General features: G+C 44.4%; 1 protein-coding gene across 13 annotated transcripts in view; it reads left to right on the top strand.

The window, feature by feature from the left end:
- lrch1 (leucine-rich repeats and calponin homology (CH) domain containing 1) overlaps positions 1-27,425 on the top strand; it is a 251,315-nt gene that overhangs the window by 131,167 nt on the left and 92,723 nt on the right. For all 13 annotated transcript variants that reach the window (XR_005076873.1, XR_005076874.1, XR_005076876.1 and 10 more), the window contains exons 9-10: positions 14,152-14,264; positions 14,825-14,895. Coding sequence is in view for 9 of the 13 variants with exons in the window: in XM_037109402.1 (XP_036965297.1) it covers positions 14,152-14,264; positions 14,825-14,895 (184 nt within the window). In the remaining 4 variants the exon portion in view is untranslated. The remainder of the gene's footprint in view (positions 1-14,151; positions 14,265-14,824; positions 14,896-27,425) is intronic.

Here is a 27,425-nt window from a genome sequence, read left to right on the forward strand (position 1 = left end):
GGAAAGAGAGAGGCATCACACAATACTGATGCCCAGTGGTTAGTGGACCTAAGGGCTGACCATAGCAACATCCCAGAACAAGAACCAGTAACCATCTCAATGGCAGACATCCAAGAAAGAGTGTCAAAGATGAAGAGCTGGACAGCACCAGACCCTGATATGATCCATACATACTGGCTCAAGAAGCTAACTGCACGCCATGAACACCTAGCAGCACAGATGAACCAGCTGCTGAGGGATGGGACCCACCCAAAGTGGCTAACCCAGGGCAGGACAGTCCTAATCATGAAGGACCCCCATAGGGGACCCATCCCATCCAACTACCGGCCAATTACCTGTCTCTGCACAACATGGAAGGCCCTGTCAGTCATCACCGCGGCAAAATGAGTAAGAATGTGGCTCAATACATGAGCGAGGCACAGAAAGGAATTGGTAGTAACACCAGAGGAGCCAAGCACCAACTACTGGTTGACAGAGCAGTCGCCAGAGACTGTAAGAAGAGACAGACCAACCTGTGCACTGCCTGGTTTGACTACAAGAAAGCCTACGACTCAAGGCTGCACACATGGATACTGGAATGTCTGGAACTGTATAAGATCAACAGGATCCTAAGGGCCTTCATCCAGAACTCGATGGAAATGTGGAAGACAACCCTAGAGGCCAATTCAAAGCCGATAGCCCAAGTCAACTTCAAGTGCGGAATATACCAAGGAAATGCACCATCACCACTGCTGTTCTGCATAGGCTTGAACCCCCTCAGTCAGATCATCACGAATACTGGCTACAGGTACTGATTCTGTAGTGGGACAACAATCAGCCACTTGCTCTAAATGGATGACATCAAGCTGTATGCCAGGAGTGAGCGAGAAATAGACTCACTGATCCACACCACCAGGATCTACAGCGATGATATAGGGATGTCGTTTGGATTGGACAAGTGTGGCCGGATGGTCTCAAAGAGAGGCAAGATGATCAGGACTGAGGGGATTGACCTACCAGAGGGCAACATAGGTGATATCCAAGACAGCTACAAGTACCTTGGCATCCCACAGGCTAATGGAACCATGAAGAGGCCACAAGGAAGTCAACCACAGCCAAATACCTCCAGAGAGTAAGGCAGGTCCTGAAAAGTCAGCTGAATGCTAAGAACAAGGTCCGAGCCATCAACTTGTATGCACTACCAGTCATCAGATACACTGCTGGTATCATAAGCTGGCTAAAGATAGAAGATAGAAGCCACAGATATCAAGACTAGAAAGCTCCTCACCATGCACAGAGGGTTCCAGCCCAAGTCCAGCACCCTGAGGCTATACACTAAGTGGAAAGAGGGAGGCCGAGGGCTAGTGAGCGTCAAGGCCACGGTCCAGGATGAAACATCGAAAATTCAAGAATACATCAAAAAAATGGCCCTGAAGGATAAACTGCTAAGTGAATGTCTCAGGCAGCAGAACCCAGATGAGAGTGCAGAGGAGGAGGAGCAGACAACCTGGAGGGACAAGCCCCTACATGGCATGTACCACCATCAGATAGAAGAAGTGGCTGATATCAAGAAATCCTACCAGTGGCTGGAAAATGCAGGACTGACAGACAGCACAGAGGCACTAATCATGGCAGCACAAGAACAGGCCATAAGCACAAGAGCCATAGAGGCCAGGATCTACCAGAGTAGATCAGACCCAAGATGCAGACTGTGCAAAGAAGCACTGGAGACAGTCCAGCACATAGTAGCAGGGTGTAAGATGCTAGCTGGATCAGCATACATGGAGAGGCAAAACCAAGTGGCTGGGATAGTATACAGGAACATCTGCAACCAGTATGGAATAGAAGTACCCAAATCCCAATGAGCCATACCACAGAAGGTGGCTGAGAACAACAGGGCCAAGGTTCTGTGGGACTTCAGCTTCCAGACTGACAAACAGCTCCTGGCTAACCAACCAGACATAGTGGTGGTGGACCAAGAGCAGAAGAGGGTGGTGGTCATAGATGTGGCAATCCCAGCTGACGGCAACATCAGGAAGAAGGAACACGAAAAACTTGAGAAGTACCAAGGGTTGAAAGAGCAGTGGTCCCTGTGGTAGTGGGGGGACTCGGGGAAGTAACCCCCAAACTGGGAGAGTGGCTCCAACAGATCCCAGGAACAACATCTGAAGCCTCAGTCCAGAAGAGCGCAGTCCTAGGAACAGCCAAGATACTGCGCAGAACCCTCAAACTCCCAGGCCTCTGGTAGAGGACCCGAGCTTGAGGATAACACAGATAGAGAAGGTCTTTTTTTTCATATATTATATATATATATATATATATATATATATATATATATATATATATACATGTATATATATATATATATACATACATATATATATATATATATATATATATATATGTATATGTATATACAGACACACACACCCACATGCCTACACATACATACAATACATATATACATGCACATCCACACACATAGCCTATGATTCGCATTCACTTCCCATCAAAGTAGGCCTTCCGCATACATAAATGTAACCAAGGATATCATCTATCAAATTCACAGCATGACTTTACGCTACGACAGACTTTACAACAGATCACTGTGTCGTCTTGAGGCCTTGCGTTGTGGTTTATGGTGAACAGAAGAAGAAAAAAGTAGTTCACTTAGTAGAATAGTTCCACAAGATGCCGCAGAACTTTCTTAAACAAAGTCAGTTATTAGTCCAAGTAACTCAAAATCAAACAAGTCGTAGCATCACTACAAATCAGTGACAGGAACAAAAGAAACAGTACTTGGACGGAACGGAATAAGGAAGAGTTATGACCGGTGGACTTACGGAGATTTCATGGGGATGTCACGCAAAAATGCATCAGCATCATCAGAACAAGTAAACCGTGAGGGTTTACCATCAATAATAACTCTCAACTAGCCAGGATACGTTAGAGAGTTTTTAATGTCCAGATCACAGAGCTTTTTTTTTTTTTTAATGGGATCAAACTGCCAACGTTTCTGAAGTAAACAACTTACCTCCCCATTTTTCTTGATCAAATTTTTAAAATATATGCATGATAAAACAGTGAAACTTATGGTATTTCCATAAAAACCTAACACACAAGTCACTATGAATTGCATGCTTTTATATCTTGCTGAATACAAACCAGGCTTGGCTTGAAAAATTAATTGTTTCGTTGATATGCTCTTTTTTCCTGTGAAATCTTTTCCTATGTTTAATCTCAATAATAATAATAATCTCAACAACTCAATTTTTATCTTATTCTTTACACCTTAGAAATATTGCTCACCTATGCATGCCGATAAAGCACATGACATTAAAAATAGAAAGAGACGAGAGCCCAGATGTCTCACAGCAGTTGGAGGGAGGAGGTTGTGTTCACGCCACATATAATAGTCCACTGAGTCTGCACTAGCTGCGAGAATTCATACATTGTTTCACATTTTGGATAGTTTGCAATGCAAAGCAACCAAAACAGGCAAGGAACCGGTGCACCTTTTTCGACTGAGACCACCCATTTAGTTGGACTAGGGTCCGGCAGTTTAGCCCTTGGGAGAGGACTTGGTCGGCATTTAGCACCAAAAGGGAGCCAGCCCATGCAGAGGCCGGACCTGATGCAGTTTGACTCTCTAGGACTCACTCATGGATCACTTGGCAGGGCGAAAAGTTTTAGGTTATATTCCCAAACCTGCTTCCACCTTAAAATGGTCAACAACATGTTGTACTTACACACATTAAATGTTTGAGCTACAGGATGTGTCAAAGAAGCCTATGACTAACTAACTTCAGTGTAACGCCTTGAGTTATTCGGATGCCAACAAGGCAAATGAACTAGCTAACTTAAGCTAGCTGTAACGTTGAATGGCTTTGTCACGATAGTGATGTTTGTCAACTGATATGCTCATGTCTGGCTTCTGTAACTAAGGAGGCCTATGAGAAATTATACATTTGTTAAAAAAAATACTTACCGTCCAGTCAGGTTGAAATTCAGTCCACTGTGCCCGCCATGCCAGCCTGCCATCATCCTTTTCAGATCCGTCCCAGAACCGTAAGAAAATGATGTCACTCTCCGTCAGTTCTGCTCTGTTTAGGTAATTTTTTTAAGTTGTTAAGTTACGTCTCAAATAAAATTGAGTTGAATTCTATAATAATTGCACTTAATAAAACTAATTGCTGTTCGTAGTGTATTGTCAAAAATGTTGTTAAAACATACAGTGATTATTACACATATTTAACCATATATATGTCATAATAATATGTCATAATATGTCAGTCAAATAGTAATTTATTTCAAAGAAAAAAAATATTTTACATGTGTATATTTCACTCAAAGGTTCCTGCTGGAGTTCTACGAATGAATTTTGGTGTAGTCAAATCAAATACTCATCATCATAATATTCAGCAGTTTTATTAAGCATGCATACTTACATATTACTGTCACATTTACTGGGTCCTTGAATTACTTATTAGAGTGTGTTTATAAAACTGAACGTGATGCATTACAAAATAAAATGGATATGATGCAACGTAACTGAGATAGCGCGCCAAAACCACATGCCCGACAAAGGAAAGTGTTTTAAGTCAATTGAAAATACACTAAGAAGACATTAGAGTAGGCTTTGGTTTACCATGCAGACCTCTCCATTTCCCAACGTCCAACCCCATAGTCCAAAGAATGAGGTGCTGTCCACAGTCTTTGGAGTGATTTAAGGGTTGAATAGTTCATGTGGGTAGTATCCTGGGGTTGCCAACCTTACTTAGTCCATGTATCCTCTCAACAGGGAAGGTGTACAAACTGTCCATGTGTGTTCCTAAATAAACAGGGCAGGTTGAATAATCCACATGTCCTTGAGGAAAAAAAGGTTGTAAAACTCCATACTGTTCAAATACACTGCTCACAAAAATTAAAGGAGCACTTTAAAGAAACACATTAGATACATCAGATCTCAATATGAAGTTGGATATCTATACAAATAACGACAGGGCAATGTCTTAGGAACAAAAGGATGCCAAGTCTTTTAATGGAAATAAAAGTTTTCAGCCTACAGAGGGCTCAATTGTGTAGACACCCTAAAATCAGAGTGAAATGAAGATGTGGCAAGCTAGTCCATTTTTTAAAAAACTTAATTTCTGCAACTCAAAATGCTTTTCAGTATCTTGTGTGGCCCCCACGAGCTTGTATGCATGCTTGACAACATCGCGGCATGCCCCTAATGAGATGACGGATGGTGTCTTGTGGCATTTCCTCCCAGATCTGTGTGAGGGCATCCCTGAGCTGTTGTACAGTCTGAGGAGCAACCTGGCGGCACCTAATGGACCGAAACATAATGTCCCACAGATGTTCTATTGGGTTTAAGTCAGGGGATCGTGAAGGCCATTCAATTGTTTCAATTCCTTCATCCTCCAGGTACTGCCTGCATACTCTTGCCACATGAGGCCGTTACGGTCGTGCATTAGGAGGAAACCAGGACCTACTGCACCAGCGTAGGGTCTGACAATGGGTTGAAGGATTTCATCTCGATACCTTATGGCAGTCAGAGAACCATTTCCTAGGCAGTAGAGGTCTGTGCGTCCCTCCATGGATATGCCTCCCCAGACTATCACTGACCCACCACCAAACCTGTCATGTTGAACGACGTTGCAGGCAGCATAACGTTCTCCTTGTCTTCTCCAGACTCTTTCACGTCTATCACAGGTGCTCAGGGTGAACCTGCTCTCGTCTGTGAAAAGTACAGGGCACCAGTGGCGGACTTGCCAATTCTGGTGTTCTTCAGGAAATGCCAGTCGAGCTCCACGGTGCTGGGCAGTGAGCACAGGGCCCACTACAGGACGTCGGGCCCTCAGGCCACCTTCATGAAGTCTGTTCCTGATTGTTTGGGTAGAGACATTCACACCAGTGGCCCTCTGGAGGTCATTCTGTAGGGCATGAGCAGTGCTCAGCCTGTTCCGCCTTGCACAAAGGAGCAGGTATCGGTCTTGCTGATGGCTTGAGGACCTTCTACGGCCCTGTCCAGCTCTCCGAGAATAACCACCAGTCTCCTGAAATCTCCTCCATGTTCTGGAGATTGTGCTGGGAGACACATTAAACCTTCTTGCTGCAGCACGTGTGGATGTGCCATCCTGGAGAAGTTGGACAACCTGTGCAACTTCTGTAGGGTTAAGGAATCGCCTCATACTGCCAGTAGAGATAATTACTCAAGCCAAAACCAGCATGAGTGAAAAATCCGCCAAAAAAGATCAAGAGGGAGAAACTTGAAATGACCTCCACATGTAAAACCAGTCCTGTTTTGAGGGTTTTCTAATTGTTGCCACTGTGGTGCACCTGTTGTTAATTCCATGAACACCAATACAGCTGAAAGTGATTAACGATGCCCTCAGCTGCTTAACCAACCAGAAAATTATCAGACAGGTTTAACTGATTTCATGCCAGGCCCAATAAAAAAAGTGTCCCTTTAATTTTTGTGAGCAGTGTAGTTCATGGTCAAAGGCTTTTGTGTCTGGGAACTAGAATGTTCACTTTGAGGCACATCTGGGCAGTCAAGAAGTAGGCTGAACAAGTACTCAGCTTAAGAAAAGTGCACAAGAAAGACCTGTAGTGGTCTGCTATCTTTGTCTTGCCTGGCTCTGGGGTGGTTTGAGCTCTCAACACCTGGTTCTGTGCTAACTCTGCTGGCTAATTACTTGGCATCTTTGGGGGCCTGATCTGGTGGCTGCCTTAATACGAGTCGCTATGGTGATGGGAACTTTTGACCCCCATTCTCGGTGGGGCTGTAGACTGGTTAAATGGTGTGTATGCTGCATACAGCTCGCTCATGGACCCAAAACTACTCACACTGCATTGGAAACTGGTCTGCAATACACTGCTCGGAGGCGGGGCACCTGTGTCCATCAGGCAGGCCAAAAGAGGCTCTTAATAGCCGTCTGGTGTCGAACAGTCAGGGACAGTACCATGGGGAGCTGCAGGTCTGCTGGCTGTGGTCCCTTAATTGATTGGGGTTGCCTGGATGGGTTGGCCAATTTGCTGGAGTATGTGAGGGCTGCTTCTCTCACCTCAAATGTTCGAAGCTCTGCATGCAGCTGCTCAGCTAGATCCTCTTGGACTGCAGAAGGGAAGGGACCTATCTCCATGTAAGATGACTCCTGGTTCAGCAGGACAGGGGGCATGTTAGCCACAGATTCACATTTACATGTCAGGCTTTAGTTATTATCAACAGATTCGACATTTAACTGTTGTTTATCATCACAGTAATGGCATTACATACATTGGCAGCTGTAAACGATCATAATAACATTATAAAAATACATACGTTGGTTTGGTGGCTACCTGTATGATGAACATATTAGGAGTAATTAATGTTTATAATCATCAGAGAACGTTACATACTTTTTTTGGTACCTGTGTTTCTCAAATATATTTGTTTGTGTGTGAATGTATAAAAGAGAGGCATTAACTTCTAGCACTGTGTAGAAGTGGCACATTCCTAGCTGTGTCATCAGCAGAGTCAGAAAGGAGTTTCAGCAGCCTTCAGAGGCTGACAACATGGCTACGCAGCACCATGACCCAGACTCAAAGCCAGGAGGGTGGAGGGGGTCTGGAGGAGGGCCAAGGTCCAAACAAACAGGAGGGAGGAGGCGAGGACTGGGGCCCACTAGAGACCAGGGACGTGGACTGGGGCCCACTAGAGGCCTACTATGAACATGAAGGCATTCTAGAGGCCGGTGACGAAGACAAAGATGTAGGCGTACTGGGGGCCGAAGACAAAGGCGCTCTGGAGGTCTGTGGCGAGGACGAAGGCGAAGGGGCTCTGGAAACTGGCAGAAGCGGCATGGGCTGAAATGTACTGAATACCGGGGACGTGGGCTGAGGTGCACTGGAGGCTGGTGACAAAGGTGTAGTCGCAGGCTGGAACCCATGGAAGGCCGGCGACAAAGGCTAAGGCGCAGGCTGGAACCTGCTGGAGGCTGGCGACGAAGGCGTAGGCTCGGCCTGGAACTCGCTGGAGGGCGGCGACGATGGCGAAGGTGAAGGTGCAGGCTGGAACCCCGTGGAGGCTGGCGGCGAAGGCTTGGGCTGGAGCCCCCTGGAGGCTGGTGACGTAGGTGAAGGCGAAGGCGTAGGCGTAGGCGTAGGCGCGGGCTGGAGCCCCCTGGAGGTTGGTGACGAAGGCAAAGGTGCGGGCTGGAACCCCCTGGAGGCTGGTGGCGAAGGCGTGGGCTGAGACCCACTGGAGGATGGTGACGAAGGCAAAGGCAAAGGTGCGGGCTGGAACCCCCTGGAGGCTGGCGGCGAAGGCGTGGGCTGAGACCCACTGGAGGCCGGCGGCGAAGGCGTGGGCTGAGACCCACTGGAGGCCGGTGGCGAAGGCGTGGGCTGAGACCCACTGGCGACCAGACCACTGGCTGGGAAACCCTCAAGGGTCTTGGCCAGACCACCAACGGAGTTTTGCCGGGAGCTGGTGGCCTGGGAGCCGATGAAGGGTCTCTGGCAACAAACAACCTTGGCCAGGCCCCCGACCGCGGAGCAGGCACTGGACTCAGCCGGGCCTTCGACCGAGGACCAGACACTGGTCTTGGCGTGAGACTCGGCCGGGCCTCCGACCGAGGTGCAGGCACTGGACTTGGCGTGGGACTCGGCCGGGCCTCCGACCAAGGACCAGACACTGGACTTGGCGTGAAGCTCGGCCGGGCCTCCGACCGAGGAGCAGGCAGTGGACTTGGCGTGGGACTTGGCCGGGCCTCCGACCGAGGTGCAGGCACAGGACTTGGCGTGGGACTTGGCCGGGCCTCCGACTGAGGAGCAGGAACTAGCCTCAGCCGGGCCTCCGACCGAGGTGCAGGAACAGGCACTGGACTTGGCATGGGCCTCGGCAGGGCCTCCGGCCGGGTGCAGGAGCAGGCACTAGACTTGGCATGGGCCTCGGCCGGGCCTCCGACCGAGGTGCAGGAACAGGCACTGGACTTGGCATGGACCTCCGACCGAGGTGCAGGAACAGGCACTAGACTTGGCATGGGCCTTGGCAGGGCCTCCGACCGAGGTGCAGGTACAGGCACAGAACTTGGCATGGGACTCAGCCGGGCCTCCGACCGAGGAGCAGGAACTAGACTTGGCATGGGCCTCGGCCGGGCCTCCGACCGAGGTGCAGGAACAGGCACTGGACTTGGCAGGGGTCTCGGCCGGGCCTCCGACCGAGGTGCAGGTACAGGCCTCGGCCGGGCCTCTGACCGAGGTGCAGGTTCAGGCCTCGGCTGGGCCTCCGACCGAGGTGCAGGAACTAGACTTGGCGTGAGCCTCGGCTGAACCTCTGACTGAGGAGAAGAAACAGGCCTCGGTCAGACCACTGACCGAGGTGCAGGAACTGGTGCCATCTGGACCGCCGACTGAAGACCTCTGGCAGGTGTCGACCGGACCGCCGACTGGGGGCCACTGGCAGGTGTCGACCGGAACGCCGACTGGGGGCCACTGGCAAGTGTCGACGGGGCTGTGGCTGAGGCCTGGGCTGGAAGCTCGGCTGTGGGTGAGACCTGGGCTGGGAGCTCGGCTGTGGCTGAGGCCTGGGCTGGGAGCTCGGCTGTGGCTGAGGCCTGGGCTGGGAGCTCGGCTGTGGCTGAGGCCTGGGCTGGGAGCTCGGCTGTGGCTGAGGCCTGGGCTGGGAGCTCGGCTGTGGCTGAGGCCTGGGCTGGGAGCTCGGCTGTGGCTGCAGCCTGGGCTGGGAGCTCGGCTGTGGCTGAGGCCTGGGCTGGGAGCTCGGCTGTGGCTGGAGCTGAGGCATGGGCTGAGGCCCCTGAGCCTGACTTCAGGGAGCCAGGACGTGGACGGGCTCGTCGCTTTCTTGGTGGGGGCACTTTGTAGGCCAGCCGGGTTCCACAAAAAGGGGAAACTGAGGGCTTGTCCCGGATTGTGACAGAAGCCTGGGCTGGTAGCTGGGCTGAGGCATGGCCTTGGGCTGGTAGCTTGGCTGTGGCTGAGGCATGGGCTGAGTCATAGGCTTGAAAGAAAAGTTTGCTAGCCGCTATCTGCCGAGCCCTGCTAGTGGGGTTAGTAACAAAGACCTGGTACCAACGGATTATCTCCAAGCCATTAACTGCTGGGTCCATTTTATATGGTCCAGTCATTCTGTCAGGTTGGGGTAAAAAGGGAAGACTAAGGAAGGGGAGTTGGACCCAAACGCAGTTACCGGAGGCAAGATCAGGAAAACAAAAGGCGAGCTTTATTTAAAAGCTGTTTACAAAACCCAAAAGCGGACAAACGGGGATGGAAAAACAAAGTAGCAACTAAGAACGAGACAAAGTAGCAAAGCAAAAATACAAAGTTCAAATCAATGTCAAAGTACAAATCAAACATGAAAAAATACGAAATAAATCCAAAACCTACCAAACAGAACAGGAGCATGAACAGGAACAGGCGCAAGGAACAGGCGCAAGGAACAGGAGCAAGGATCAGGAGCAAACAGAAAACAGAAAACAATGACTGGACAAGGAGTGAGGGGAACACAGAGACTAAATACACAGACGCTAATGACATGACGAGGAACAGGTGAGGAGAGAGAGGAGGAAGGAAGCCAGGTGTGATAATGAGGGGGAGGAGCACAGAGGAACAGACCAGGAGGGAACAAGACAACAGACAGAGGGAGCCAGAGGGGAGAACGTAGGAGAAACTTAAAGGACACATAAGGGCATGGAAAATCAAAACATGAGACACAAGACATGGAAAAAACAAAACATAACACAAGACATGATACAAAGATGTAAATCATATACAAGAAACCAAAAACCAGACACAAGAACAAACAAAAACAGGAGTCCTGACAATAACACACAATTTGTAGGTGATCCCCCCAAACCAAATCCACCCCCCACACTTTTGAAAAGCTTGCCACACCCCTGGCTCATTTCACCACAGCTCCAGCAGTCCGTAGCGTAGACTCCAGCAGATAGAAGTAGGCTGAGTTTTTTTTTTTTTTTTTAGATCAGGACAAGCATAAAATGTGTTTAGGCCTCACACATGATGTGAAACCTCATGTTGCAGTAGCCTATGACATTTTAATTGCTGCCACATATCTTTGGTGCATTTGGTGTTGAGGTCCTTCTCCAGTCTCTGCTGATGTCTCCTATTTGCCTCCTTGATACCAGTCTTCAGTTCTGCTCTGGTGATCTGGTCACCTGTCTAAAACAGCTTTGTTGGCTGGATAGAGCCCTCACCTCTCCATTCTTCCAAACCTTCTGGTTGAGGAATAGTCTTACTGTCTTTGTGATCACTATGTTATGAACACGTTTGTTGATATATAGTGTCACTGAAGATTTAAATTCCTCAAGACTAATAGTCCAGGAGGGCTGTTGTCTGTCCACTAATAGTTTTAACTGACGGATTGACCCGCTTTATCAACCATGGGTAAGTAAGCAGTTGAAGTAGAGAAATAGATGTAGCTGCAGGGAATATTTTTATACACATTGTGCAGAATACTTCTTCCTCTGGTGGGGATTTTGACTCAGGTAGAATTTAGTTTAAATGGTTATGATATCTGGTACAATGAAAATTCCATCAAGCTTTTTAGTCATGTAGATGCTGAGGAAATGCAATGCAAAGAAATGTTCAAAAACTTAAAAACAGTGGTGAATTTCCTGGGCAGATTATATGGTCCACATCTTGGTATCAAAATTCAGCATCTGCTGAAACCATCTAGTTAAGCTGTGTTTGAGCACCAAGCATTATTTATGTAGACACATAGCCCTCATCCTCTCCATTTACTATAGTCAAGTGCACTGTTGGCTTAGAAAAAGGTCAGCCGATCCATTGCAATGTCTTGATCTGGGATGTTAAGAGTTTACCATGTATCTGTAAGGATGTGTGCACAGTACATCATCCACTTTATTTTCCTGCAACAAGCTACACTGTAAACCCGAATAAGTTATCAGAACTCTAAAGAATTGAGGCAATCGATTGCCTCAATTTTTTTCACTTTTTTTCATTTGTTTTTCACTTTTCAAAACTTTGAGTCAGGTTTACAGCGATAGAAGAAAGCTTGGTTGAGGAACAGCTTTAGATCCCCAGTCGGGTCAGGTTTGCTATGATCCCAGCTCTCTTTGCTCTTTTCTTGGGGTGATCACATTGCTTTCGGTGACAATTTGCTGACAGATGCTGCTGGTTGAAATCATTTTGCAGTCTGCTGCACTCAAAAAATCCATTCTTCCTTTTCAGATTTTGATGAGTGAATCTCTATTGTAGACAAGACTAAAAGAAATGTTGGCGGCCGTTGTCATAGCAACTTCATTATAAATTTTGCCCTCATTCTAAATTTTAAATCACACATGACTGCTTAACCATAATTTACTACTAAATGTCACATGCACTTAGCCTGAACCAACTCATTTCAACCAATAATAATATGCTATCCAGCCATCAATCATCAAACCTAAGGATTTTAAAAAGTGGCATAGGGCTATTTTTTTTATTTTTTATTTTGCCAGTTTGACGACAAGTAAGCTAGTACCCAGTTTCACTGCTGAAATGTAATTCACAGTACTTCTCTCTGGCTTTTTTTCCTTTTTTAAATTTTTTTTTAGAGGGAACATACACTATATTACCAAAAGTATTCGCTCACCCATTCAAATGATCAGAATCAGGTGTTCTAATCACTTGGCCTGGCCCCAGGTGTATAAATTCAAGCACTCAGGCATGCAGACTGTGAAACAAGACATTTGTGAAAGAATGGGCCGCTCTCAGGAGCTCAGTGAATTCCAGCGTGGAACTGTCATAGGATGCCACTTGTGCAACAAATCCAGTCGTGAAATTTCCTCGCTCCTAAATATTCCACAGTCAACTGTCAGCTCTATTATAACAAAATGGAAGCGTTTGGGAACAACAGCAACTCAGCCACGAAGTGGTAGGCCACGTAAAGTGACGGAGAGGGGTCAGCGGATGCTGAAGCGCATAGTGCAAAGAGGTCGCCGACTTTCTGCACAGTCAATTGCTAGAGAGCTACAAACTTCATGTGACCTTCAGATTAGCCCAAGTACAGTACGCAGAGAGCTTCATGGAATGGGTTTCCATGGCCGAGCAGCTGCAGCCAAGCCACACATCACCAAGTGCAATGCAAGGCGTCGGATGCAATGGTGTAAAGCACGCCGTCACTGGCCTCTAGAGCAGTGGAGACGCGTTCTCTGGAGTGATGAATCACGCTTTTCCATCTGGCAATCTGATGGACGAGTCTGGGTTTGGAGGTTGCCAGGAGAACGGTACATTTCAGATTGCATTGTGCCAACTGTGAAATTTGGTGGAGGAGGAATTATGGTATGGGGTTGTTTTTCAGGAGCTGGGCTTGGCCCCTTAGTTCCAGTGAAAGGAACATTGAATGCTTCAGGATACCAAAACATTTTGGACAATTCCATGCTCCCAACCTTGTGGGAACAGTTTGGAGCGGGCCCCTTCCTCTTCCAACATGACTGTGCACCAGTGCACAAAGCAAGGTCCATAAAGACGTGGATGACAGAGTCTGGTGTGGATGAACTTGACTGGCCTGCACAGAGTCCTGACCTGAACCCGATAGAACACCTTTGGGATGAATTAGAGCGGAGACTGAGAGCCAGGCCTTCTCGACCAACATCAGTGTGTGACCTCACCAATGCGCTTTTGGAAGAATGGTCAAAAATTCCTATAAACACTCTCCTCAACCTTGTGGACAGTCTTCCCAGAAGAGTTGAAGCTGTAATAGCTGCAAAAGGTGGACCGACATCATATTGAATTCTATGAGTTAGGAATGGGATGGCACTTCAGTTCATAGAATGAGTAAAGGCAGGTGAGCGAATACTTTTGGTAATATAGTGTATGAATATGCAGAAGCAATAACACCCAACATAATATTTTGTGGGGGGCTGTGAAGGAAAGACAGTGAGAGAGAAAACTGCCAGATCCATCCATTTTTCCAGATAAGCTCCAAAAGTTTTTTGGGTCTATTCATTTGTTTTGCATTTTTTTGGATAATCGTACTGACAAACCAACTTGCCAACAGACATGGGGAAAAACATGACATGCGTACAAAAAAAAAATAGTGGATACTAAATATGTCTACAAATAGCAAGTGATTTCAGACAATGCCTGAGACTGCCAACATGTCAGTTTAAGGCATTCAAGTTCATGTTTTCTCCATTCTTGCAGACCCAAACTCTGACTCAGTCTGTCTAATTGAGGAGAGCCCTACAGAAACCTCAAGGGACCAGTTCAGCTACAGAGATTCTGCTCTCAGTACTCAATTCATCAACTACATCAAGGCAAGATTTCATGTTCTTGAGCTGCCCATTTTCTCAGTGTTTGCTTCAGTTTTCTGTTAATGCCACACTCAGAGTGAAGTCTAGTTGTCAGTCGGCCATGTATCATTGAACTACTTGATTCCTGTGTTAGATTGCTTTTCATCCTGAGTTCCTGACATCCTTGATATGTTTTAAAGGTGTCTACCACCAAAGTTGCCACATTATGTCAGTTAATAAAAGTTGAATATCTTACAAAACAGTACAACAGGAGGAGCAGCTGTACAGATAAAATATGTTCTGTCACAGTGTGCCTGTGTATGCTGATATGTTGATCCATTCAACATAGCAGGATATTGAAATGATGTACCTTATGCCTCATACCAAAGTTCTCAGGAATTTTCCTATTTCCTGATCTTACTCCCGATCTCAGCAAATTCAGTCACTTGTCTAGTACCATGATAGGAAGGATTTCATGTTATGTTTGTGAATGTAACTCAAATTCAGATCATCCTTACGTGTGTGTGTGTGTGTGTGTGTGTGTGTGTGTGTGTGTGTGTGTGTGTGTGTGTGTTTCTGTGCAGGGTCGGACAGCAGCACACTTGGCTGAACCCCTCAGGATAGAGGAAGACTCACACTGGCCAACAGAACAAGTGTAAGTTAATGTTTTGTCTACATATTCATTTGTAGTAGCTGGGGAATTAGGGTGCTTTTATTATTTTTGCGACACTTGCAATTTACATGTTTCAGGAGAACAGAACATTTGTATGCACAAAGAGAATCATCAAAAAGTAGGCAAAAGACAAACACGAAAGCAGGAAAACGCAGATGTACTAGCATCCTGTTGACTGTGAGCATTTGAAACAAGTCAACCGTACTACAAGGAACTCTTAACTTGTTATGAAACAAGTCGCAGTTTAATACCGATGCCTCTATTTGACCCACATCAGAAAAGAATACAGTCATTGAGAAGGCCAGCTGTTTTCACGTTTCTTAATTCCTGGGTTGGATTCTGACTTATCCATGTTGGACTAGTCCAATTGCAACACTTCCTGTATCTGCTCGGGAGCAGACGGTTTTCTGCTTGCTCTTGCCTCTGCTTGCTTTTTTTTCCACTGCCTCCCTTTGACATGGACGACTTTCAGAAGATCCTTCAGAAAATTGTTGTGCTGGAAACCAAGGTCCACCAAGGAAAATTATTCCTCGCTGGAATACTCTTGGCGCAAAGCCTAAAGATAAATTGTTTTTGGGAGAACAAGTAACAGACAAAGCCCAGCGCCCTGACATCTGTGATGCAACTGGTTGGCCTGCACTGTGCTCTGAAAAGAATGCCTCCTCAATGCCTGTACCAAAGATGAAACAGCCATGGACAACAGTGAAAACAAAAAGTAAGCGCAAACCTATCCAAATAACAAAAATACAATTGGAGAACAGATTTGCTCCACTTTATCAAGACCTCGCAAGCACTCTGTCCAAGAACAAGGAAAGGTACGACACCACATCCAAAAGTAAAAGGCCGGAGAGAGAGCCAATGACTAGGCCACAAACACTGATAGTGGGTGATGTTGCTGTGAAGGAGGTGAATAGCTTTTGTAGCAAGAAGAACACCAAAGTTCTCTGTTTTACCAACGATATGGTCTCTGACATCTCAGAAAGAATTCTGGATATTGTTGCTGATCATCCAACAGCAAAATCTCTCATCTTACACACAGGGGCCTGTGATGTTGTGAAGCAACAATCTGAGGTATTGAAACAAGACTTCAGTGATCTGTTGAATAAAGTCAGATCTCTTGATACTGTGGTGTTTGTCAGTGCCCCTTTACCGACTGTCCGAAGAGGTGATGAGAGATTCAGCAGGTTGTTGATGTTGAACAAATGGCTCAAAGCTACATGTGCCGCTCAATTGGTGAACTTAATTGACAATTTTAACATTTTCTGGGAACGCAGACACCTCTTTAAGGAAGATGGATTCTGCCTTAACAAGCCAGGAATAAGGTTGTTAACCTCCAACATATTCTACTCAGTTCACCACACATCAGTTCCTCCTTCCAAGGACAACACAAACAAAAACAACTGTTAAGGCAGCCCTCAGAGGGAGAACTACTAGTGCCTGAGATTAGCTACGGACAAACAAGACAGCTGTGCCAGGAGGAGGAGTTCCCCTCAGGGAACTTCCACTCTCCAACAACCCCCTGAATGAAAAAGCTTGTCAATGTTGGACTCAGACTCACACCCTGTCCAAATCTGCCAATCTTGAAACAACCATCACCAAAATGTTATCGTGCCCCTCCAAGGGCGTAAGTTTGGTCTCAGCACCTCCCCCCCATTTTCTGAGTTTCCTGAATATGTTTCAAAATAATGCATCAATGAATAATATGTAATCTTTATATGCATTACACTCATTTTAATTAACGTTGTTAGAAAAAAATGTTGTATATTAAGGGAATAGCAAAGGTTTAGGCTTTATGGAACCAACCTTCAAAAAGATGATAGAAAAAATGCCAATATAAAAAAGAACCCAAACATCCTCAACCTGCACTAAATCTGTACTGGAATTCTGAGTTTCCTGAATGCATTTCAGAATAATGCATCAATGAATAAAATGTCATCTTCAATATCATCAATATACATTACACATATCAAACTTATAAGAAAGAACATTTGTGTAACATTTTAATTATGCAAATCCAACATTTATTTTCAAAATAACCAGCATGAAGATGAGATTCATATGTTACAACTGCAAGGCATCCTAAAACAAAGAACTGTAATGCTTATGCCATCTTTATTCCAAACAAAATTGCTAACTGAACATCGTCAACACCTCACCTGAAACTCTGTCCTGATCCATCATCAGCTGCTCTAGATGTGTAGCTTCATGCTGCCGTTTTTTCCTGTGTGCAGTGATTCAGACTTACTAGCCAGTTACTCACTAGTTTAACCCTCGTAATTCAAAATTCAAAACAAGAATAGAGAGGACACAATTAGCATTACATTATAGAACCACAGTCAGTTAGCTACTAGCCTACATTCACTACACTGACACCTTGATAACATTGTTATTTTCCTAACTAATGTTAGACTAGCCCTTAGCAAAAAGTAGTACACTTGAAGTTCATTTTATTAAGTATAGCAGGGATACTATGGACCATGTACTTGTAGCGTAATAGAAAGTATACTAATTTAATACTTCTTCGGACTAAATTGGAACATTTTAAGTTTATAAAAGTATAATTTAAGTATACTTTATAAGGTCATTTTAAGTTTACAGAAATACACTTTCAAGTACTTTCATCTATATACTACTAGTGTATTAAATATATACTTCTAGTCCACATTTTAATTTATTAACATGTAAGTTTATAACTGGGGTAATACCTCAATGCAAATGTGTGTAGTGAAAAACATCTTTACTCTGTTAACTTAAATGTAAACACAAGTCAATGACTTCACCTTAATCTGCACTCAGATCAAGATATACTAAGTATTAGTATTTGTAATTTGGCATGTTCTGGTCAGACATTTGCCAATTATTACCACACACACTGACAACTTAACAGATAGGAAGTCTCCCCCGGAAAACACCCCTTCACTCACAGTGCCAAATTTTTATCATCTTTGTTAACTCAACACAATTTAACCACAGAACAAGGATGTGAATTATCCCGCAAGTACAAGTATAAGCTTTAGTATTAAAGTATAAGTGTAAGTCTAAGTACGAATGTACTTAGTCTTAGACTATTATTCATACTTTTCAGTATGAGCCAAGTATACTTCACTATACTTTTCTTAAGTATATCAAATATAGTATATAAAAAAGTACACTTCAAGTATACTGCCTGAATAAACTACTTTTTGCTAAAGGAGGGGCTTCCTTGTTGTGTCTGTTGTAGTGAGGGGGAGATTATTTTAAGCCATACATACAAAAGCTTGCTAGAGAAATCTTTACCAAATAATCACAAACTCACTACAGGGACACATATATTTGAAGTAAAATCAGTAAAGGGAGGGAGAAGAGCAAACAAACTATGTACACTTTTACAAGATAGAGGAACATCCTAATCTGGAGAAAGGGAGAGAGAGAAGATCAAATGTGATCTAGACTCTGCAGTTTAAGGCTATTACCGGTAAAGTACCAGTGGAACCATGAAAGACTAAGAAGTCAGAGAATTAACAGATGAAACAGAGTAAACGGCAGCTATCCGGTCTCAAATCCACAGAGTGAGTGGCCACGGTGTCCTCTCCTGCTGCCCCAGTCAGCCCTCACACACACCGGCCTGCACAGCTGCGCGAGAGGGGAGAGACCCGGAGCAGCTGCAGAAGAGCTGTGGTCTGCGATGACTCTGAGCTGCATGTGAATTACAACATAATATATTACTCTTCTTTCCCCCGATAATCTGAAGTCACTAAATTTGTTGCTAGTCGCTTTTCAGAAATAAAGTCTCTAAGAGCGTCTGAAAAGTCGCTAAGTCAAGTGAAAAATCGCCAAGTTGGCAACACTGGGATACCTTCATGTGCTGAGAACGTGATTACCCTTCAGCCATAAATATATAAATATGTTGCCTTGCAGGTAACACTGAAGATTGCCATGAGAGGGCACGTTGGAAAAATAGTTCTCTACGTTTAATACTACGAATGTGTTTGCGAAAAATATTTTATTCAATGCATTATGTATGTATGTATGTATGTATGTATGTATGTATGTATGTATGTATGTATGTATTTATTTATTTATTAAGATATATCAAAATATTGGTAGGGACAACTCTGTCTTTCCCAAACTTTGGTTGTGACTTGTCCCTACCTTCCCTATGCAAATTTACGCCCTTGCGCCCCTCCATCTCCTCAGAATCCTCCTCGGTCTCTACAGTCTGAAAACAGTGGAGCACATCCTGTCCATGTAGACAGAACAATTAATGCTTGCATGTGTCGGGTCCAAGCTACAAAGTTGATATCACTACTGTTTTCCCCCAAGAAAAGCCAGGACCCCTTGGAGTTCAGGTTGCCTCCATAATTCCTGTGCTGTGAAACAGGAAATGCCTAACTAAATTTGCCAATCCATAAAATTTAGCTCCCATTCCTCATCAGCCACAAACTGTCGCAAAAAAAATTCACAGTTGGTTTTGATACTGTAACTTTAGCTCTATTGAACATCAGGTCTCTGGCAGAAAAATCTTTTTTAATACATGATTTTATCATCAAGCACAATCTTAATTTTATGTTTTTAACTGAAACTTGTTTAGACCAGGATAACAGTGCAGCTGTTCACACTGAATCAAGCCCTCAAAATTTCTCTTTCATAAGTGAAACTAGAATGCATAAAAAAGGAGGAGGTGTTAGTATTCAGTTTAAGGAGATACTCAAATGCAAGCAGATGTTTTATGGAAGTTTTACATCTTTTGAATATGTTGCTCTTCAGGTAAACTTGAGCTATATTTCTAAACATTGACATCCCACCTAAATACTGTATGTATTTATTTCATGACTTTGTTGAGTTACTGTCTCTTATCTGCACTGACTTTGATCGTGTATTAATTGTTGGTGACATCCATGTCGACAAGCCTGAGGACAGATGGACTAAAGAACTGTGCTGTGTCCTCGATAACTTTGGACTCACTCAGCATGTGACACAGTCCACACACAACAGGGGCCACATCCTAGACTTAGTTATCTCAAAGGGTCTGAACATTTCTAAAGTTCTGGTATCTGATGTTGCTCTCTCAGACCATTACTGTGTTTTCATTGAGAGTGATATATCTGTGTACACAAATGTTCAAACTGAGGCTGTCTCAAAGCAATACATCACTGAAAACACTGGTGACATATTCATTGAGGCTTTCTCTTCCATACCCCTCCTCTCCAGGTTCTCTGTAAATGACCTTGTACATCATTTGAATTCCAAAATTACAAATGTCAGTGATGCCATTGCACCCACTAAAGTGAAGGTGATCTCTGGTAAGAAAAAATCTCCTTGGAGAAATGCCACGCTAGTCAAGATGGGTTGAAGAATTGTTGAAAAACTGAGCGCAGGTGGCGAAAAACAAATCTCCAGGTTCATGTTGACATTTATAAAGAGAGACTTTACATTTTTAATTTAGACTTGAAAAAGTCAAGGCAGTCCTTCTTCTCAGACATTATCACCAAGAACAAAAATAATGCTTGTCCCTTGTTTGCTACTGTCGACAGGCTAACAAACCCTCCTGTGCCAGTAGCATCTGAACATGTGTCTACCAGGGCCTGTGATGAATTTGCATCATTCTTCACTGCCAAAATTCAGAAAATTAGATAAGCAGTCAGTGCCACTGTACCAGGTACAGGAGGTGTGTTGTCGTTTTGTCCATCTAAAACCAACTCTAATACCATGACACAATTTGATCCAATCAATTAAAAAAAAGCGCAAGACATTATGCAGCATTTGAAATCTTCCTCCTGCTGCCTTGATATTTTACCAGCAGGGTTCTTCAAAAAAGTTTCAGACTGCATGACTCCAGATCTGCTACAGATTGTAAACATGTCTCTTCTCTCAGGTGTCTTTCCCCAAGCCGTGAAGACTGCAGTCATAAAACCACTCCTGAAAAAGAGAAATCTAGACACATCAGTAAGGAATAACTATAGGCCCACATCAGACCTCCCAGTTTTAAGTAAAATAATTGAAAAAGCTGTTTTTCAACATCTGAACACTGGCTTAATAAAAAATGGCTGTTTTGATGTCTTCCAGTCAGGATTTTGACCACATCAAAGCACTGAGACAGCTCTTGTCAAGGTCCTCAATGGCATTCATTTAAACAAAGACAGTGGAAAAAATTCAGTCTTAAAATTACTGGATCTCAGTGCCACAGTTGACATTGTCGACCATAATATACTACTGGACCACTGAAAAAACTGGGTTGGAAAATCACAAGTGGAGTACCCCAGGGCTCATTCTGGGGCTTCTACTATTCATGGTTTACATGCTCCCTCTAGCTCAGATAATGTAAAACAATTCCATTTGCTACTATAGGTATGCAGATGACACACAAATGTATATAACCATATCACCAGGGGACTATAATCCCATACAAACGCTGAGTACATGCATTGAACAAATCAATGATTGGATGCGTCAGAGTTTTCTTCAGTTAAACAAAGGTAAGACTGAAATAATTGTTTTTGGATCCAAGGAAGAACGACTAAAAGTCTCTGCTTAGCTTCAGTCAGTAGTGTTGGAAACTACAAACCAAGCCAGAAACCTTGGTGTAATTATGGACTCAGACCTGAATTTCAGCAGCCACACTAAGACAATTACAAAGTCAGCCTACTATCACCTTAAGAATATATCCAGGATAAGAGGACTAATGTCTCAGCAGATTTGGAGAAACATGTCCACGCATTTATCTTCAGCAGACTCGACTTCTGTAATGATGTCTTTACAGGACTCCCCAAAAACTCCATCAGACAGCTGCAGCTGATTCAGAACGCTGCTGCTCGAGTCCTAACAAGAACCAAAAAAGTAAATCACATCACTCTGGTTCTTAGATCTTTACACTGGCTTTCTGTCTATCAAAGAATAGATTTCAAAATCCTACTGTTTGGTTTATAAAGCTCTAAATGGTTTCAGGCTAAAATACAGGTCTGATCTGCTGACGTGTTATGAACCATCCAGACCTCTGAGATCGTCAGGTGCCCGTTTGCTTGACTCCCTAGAGTCACAACTAAACATGGGGTTAGGGTTAGGGTTAGATTGCCCCTTGGGGACAAATAAAGTGCTTTGAATTAAATTGAATTGAATTTCTGTAACAAACTCCCTGAAAATTGCAGGTCTGATCCAACTCTCACCTCTTTTAAATCAAGACTAAAATATTTCTGTTTGCCACTGCTTTTAAGTGAAGCAATGTTAAGTCTTTGCACTGCATTGTGACTTTTATTTTATGGTCGTGTCTCTTTTGAACTTTTTCTAATTTAGCCTACTTGTTTTAATGTGTGTTTCTTAATGTTGTTACTTCTTTTTAAATGCAATTTTTAATGTCTTTTAAATTAAATTTTCAAATTCTAATGTAAATTGTGTGCTCCTGTAAAGCACTTTGAGTTGCCTTGTGTCTGAATTGTGCTATACAAATAAACTTACCTTGCCTAGTCAGACAATTAAAACTATTTTTGTCAAGGGGAGGGCTGAGGATAAATGAGGGGTCTCGCAGCCTTTGGAAAGAAGCTGCTCTTTTGTCTGGAGGTTAGGTACATCATTCAAAAAAAAACTTTACCAAAGACGCCAGTACCGAAGACGCAAATACATTTGGTCCAACCATTACAGGGCTCCGTGATCGGAGCGTTAGCACTGACAGCTAACAGCATAGGGTCAGGATTTTACACTGTGCTTTAAGCTTCTTAACATGCTCCACATCTCTGGAAGACACAGATGTCAACAAACCGGTATGTAGCTCCTTGCACAAACACACTGTTTTAACTACTTTTTTGATTCATTTTGAGTCATACACGCTACAGTGCTGTATTGTAAGGTGTCTGCTGATATTGCATAACTTTTGGGGTGAGATGTGGAGCATGTTAAGACTCTAAAAACACAGTGTAAAGTTCAATGCTAACTCTCTATTCATGGAGCCCTGTAAAGGTTGGACCAAATGTGTTCGCGTCTTCAGTACTGGCAAGTTAAGGGTAGCTTGAGCAATGAAGCTGCATGATTAAATTGACCAAAGTTCTCCTTTAAATTAACCTCTTAACTTGGAGTATATTGTGAGTCAACAATCAATGATTACGTAAAATAAAACAGAAATTGTCATATAGTTTCAAAATGATCAACACCCAGGGCTAATGGCCACATCACATTTCTCAATAAACAGTTACAGAATCAAATGAAGAGATTAATCAGACAAAAGTCATTTATACATTGTAGTAGGGTAAAGGTTAGGGTTTCACAAAGATTTTACAAAAACAAGAGGATCAACAACTACTACTACTACTACATCATCATAGATGGAGTATGTGAGCAGCCTGGCATCGCAGAATGGACTTCAAGACACTCAAGAAGACTTTATTTATCCCGAGGGAAATTGTCTCAAGTTGGATCTAAGGATAACGGAACTCAAGGACGATTACCCATTTTAACCAAACAACTATGGATTATAATTTGGATATTGGAGTCATTTTGTTCAATCTACTGGCATGGAGTTGGACTCAGCAAGAAGGGAAGGCTTATTGAGTTCAATGGCCTCCCAATCTCACCTACATCTAAGTATTTTAACCATCCTCTGCTCTTTTAATCTTTTATTCACTGAATTGTGATTTTTATCATATTTTATCATATCTTTAAAGGTTTAAAGGTTACTCTAGCCCAACACATTGTAACAGTCCCTTAGGGATTACCAAAAGCCCCTAGAAAATTACACCTAGCACCTTAACAAATGCACAGAACATTTAGAGGAGAGTTGTCTCTAATGGGTGTGGCTGGTGACTGTATCTGGCTCAAGGGCTATTCGTGTCAGGTGCCAAGCCAGAGGAAGCATTGTAGATGTTCAGATGTAGGCAATGAGAAGCTAAGCAACTCTCCTCACTACCAGTTTAAGCTGTCCCTATTTATATCCCTTCTGAAAGAAACACCTTTTAGGTATAGGGACCTAACCCTTTGTAACGGAGAGCTGGTCCAATGCCTCCTGGATAGGGGTATACTCAGGATCTGACAGCTTTTTTGAGAGCCTTAAGTCATGAGTATAGCAAGCCAGTAACACAGATTATAAATCATGAAGTCAATTTTGGTGAGGAGCTTTTCCTCCATTTGCCCAGCTATTTAACTTATGGAATAGAATTTATGGAACATCCAATGACCCCTCATGCATTTTAGGGCCAGACTCAAATTTGTAGAGTCATCGTTCCTAGGACAAAGTCCAAAGGCTAGGCAGACATTGTCTGTGTTCTGTGGGTAACTCAGTGTAATACCCCTTTAAGGAACTGAAAGTTAGTGAGCAATATTATGTGTGATGGGCCAGTAGGTTCGGCTGCTGGAGCACTGCTGGAGACTCAGAGACAAAAGATTAACTTTTGAAGGGCGCCTTCTTGTAATGAAGTGAAAAACAAAAACAAACAAACAAAAAAAAACATATACAACATGCAAATTAATTATAGGTACCACTCACAGCAATGACAACACAGGTTGTGTTAAATCACAGAATACCACCTTAGCAATTGCTCAGTTTCACCTTAAATCATTGATCTCTGTCCTGGGTTTACCTTTATGACCTGAATTTAAATGTGCTACCATTGAATTCAAGTTTACCTCTGACAAAATCCTGCTCAACAGTTTAACTCAGCAAAACAAAACAACTATACAATCACCACTCTGAGGGAAAATATCCCACCACTCGGTTCATAATTCACAGTTCCATGGGATGACGGGGTAAGTCTTTCATCTGCTTCAGTCCACAATCCAGGAAAAAAAAAAAAAAAAGTTAAAGTATGTTCAAGTCCAGAGCTCAAGGGGAGTGTGTGTGTGTGTGTGTGTGTGTGTGTGTGTGTGTGTGTGTGTCGATCCGGGGGAATGGGAATGATGGGGTTGAGTGTGAGAGTGTTTGTAGAGGTTGGCCTACCACACCACCAAGTGTAGTAATAACAGGATTCGTTCAGCATCCACTGTGGTATCTTGAAACACTGCGGTATCTTAAGACACTGCCACTCTTTCTCTCTCTTTAGATCTGGTAGGGAAAGCTCGCCATCAACGTCACTGAAAAATCAAATCCAGGGAAAACAAAACAAAACAAAAAAACCTGACCTGTCAATAGACAGCGTCAGAGAAATATCATGAGTCTCAATTATCTACTGTCTGTCCTGCAGTAGTTTATATCATGCTGTGTAACCTTAACCCATGTCTCTCCTAGGTCCTTTAACCTTTCACCTTAATTTTCAACACAATAGCTGTATGTGAAGTTCAACATACAAAATACATACACATAAGTTCAACACAACATTACTTTTATCCACTGTATGATCAAAATGTAGACCATAACTCATCTCTTTTGTAACAAAATAGTTTCTCACAGCATACAGTCAAGTGCATACATTAACGCAATGTGGTGCAAATTTCATGAAACCTCTTATTTGGAAAGAGAATGGACATCTCACCAATCTCATTTAACAGGCTGGGTGCCCCGACACAAAATGGCGGCACTCAGTAAAATACAGTTTCTAAAACACAAAAAAAAATATACAACAAGAGCAATCCATCTTAATCCATAACCCACAAGTAAGTTATCTCTCAACATTAAATTAACTAAACATGTGCAAAGTTCTTTGTCACTTAATTACCTTGCTCCTTGGAGCTGTACAGATGAGGTGCGTGTTGGAGACTCACGGTCACTTTCACAGCTAATGCTATTAGCTGGCCCTGCTAGCATTGCAGCCAGCAACTATAATAATGCACTTCTTCAAGCAGTACTTCACTAGCACTTCAACAAACTCAAAGCGGATGTCAGTAGTGTGAAGTTTAAGCTGTATCCTCTTAGATATCTCACTTTTCATTCAGTTTAACATCTGTTAGCAATGCTACCATGCGACGCTAGCTCCGTTTCTCCATACAGACCAGAAGAGAAGAGATATACAGTCTCGCTGTGAAGACGGGGGTAGGAGGGCGGGATCAAACAGTCCCTGATCACTATCAGTCCATAAATCAGATATAGTACTTTTCTTTGGGTCAGTACCAATCATAACCTTCTCCACGTGGAGAATTCAAATCGTGGATCACATCTTGACAGAGTGCTGTCACTCTTCTCCTTAAAGTAGTGGCTATGTAATTATAGTGTATATGGAATAAAGGAATCTAATAAGCCCACACCAGCTTGCCGCCTCTCACCACGGGCAACACCAGAATAGAAGAGAGTCCAGCCTCTCTCAAGGAGTTAGATTCCAGAGCCCAGACTGTGCGTAGAGGAGAGCCCGACTATCTCTAGCCGGTACCGCTCAACCTCTCGCACCAGCTCAGGCTCTTTCCCCCCCAGAGAGGTGACATTCCATGTCCCCATGGCTAGAGTCACCGTCCGGGGATTGGGTCGCCGGGGCCCCCGCCCACGACCGCCACCCAAATCACACCACACCCGCCCCTTCTGAACCCTCCTGCGAGTGGTGAGCTCACTGGAGGGTGGGCCCACATCGCTCCTTCGGGCTACGCCCGGCCGGGTCCTCGGCTCAGCCGCCATGTGTTGGAGTTTACCCCAGTGAACGAGAGGGTTGTTTCCCTGCGCCTTCGGGTCGGGGATAGGTCTCTCACTGTTGTTTCGGCTTATGGGCCGAACAGCAGTGTAGAGTACCCGGCCTTCTTGGAGTCCCTGGGTGGGGTACTGGAGAGTGCTCCAACCGGGGACTCCGTCGTTCTTCTGGGGGACTTCAACGCTCACGTGGGCAGCGATAGTGTTACCTGGAGGGGTGTGATTGGGAGGAACGGCCTCCCTGATCTGAACCAGAGTGGTGTTTTGTTACTGGACTTCTGTGCTAGTCACAGTTTGTCCATAACGAACACAATGTTCAAGCATAAGGGTGTCCATATGTGCACATGGCACCAGGACACCCTAGGTCGGAGGTCAATGATCGACTTTGTGGTCATGTCATCTGGCCTCCGGCCGTATGTCTTGGACACTTGGGTGAACAGAGGGGCTGAGCTGTCAACTGATCACCACCTGGTGGTGAGTCGGATCCGTTGGCAGGGGAGGAAGCTGGACAGACCTGGCAGACCCAAACGTATTGTGAGGGTCTGCTGGGAACGTCTGTCAGAACCCTCTGTCAAAGAGGTCTTTAACTCCCACCTCCAGGAGAGCTTGGACCTGATCCAGAGGGAGGCTGGGGACATTGAGTCTGAATGGACCATATTCTCCACTTCTATTGTTGACGCGGCTGTCCAGAGCTGTGGCCGTAAGGTCTCCGGTGCCTGTTGTGGCGGCAATCCCCGAACCCGGTGGTGGACTCCGGAAGTAAGGGAAGCTGTCAAGCTGAAGAAGGAGTCCTACCGAGCCTGGTTGGCCCGGGGGACTCCTGAAGCAGCTGACGGGTACCGGCAGGCCAGGCGAGTGGCAGCACGGGCAGTTGCGGAAGCAAAAACTTGGGTCTTGGAAAAGTTCGGAGAGGCCATGGAGGAGGACTATCGGTCAGCCTCGAGGAACTTCTGGCAAACCATCTGGCACCTCAGGAGGGGGAAGCAATCCTCCACCAACACTG

Source organism: Acanthopagrus latus, chromosome 9 (genome assembly GCF_904848185.1).
Source record: "Acanthopagrus latus isolate v.2019 chromosome 9, fAcaLat1.1, whole genome shotgun sequence".
Taxonomy (NCBI): Eukaryota; Metazoa; Chordata; class Actinopteri; order Spariformes; family Sparidae; genus Acanthopagrus; species Acanthopagrus latus.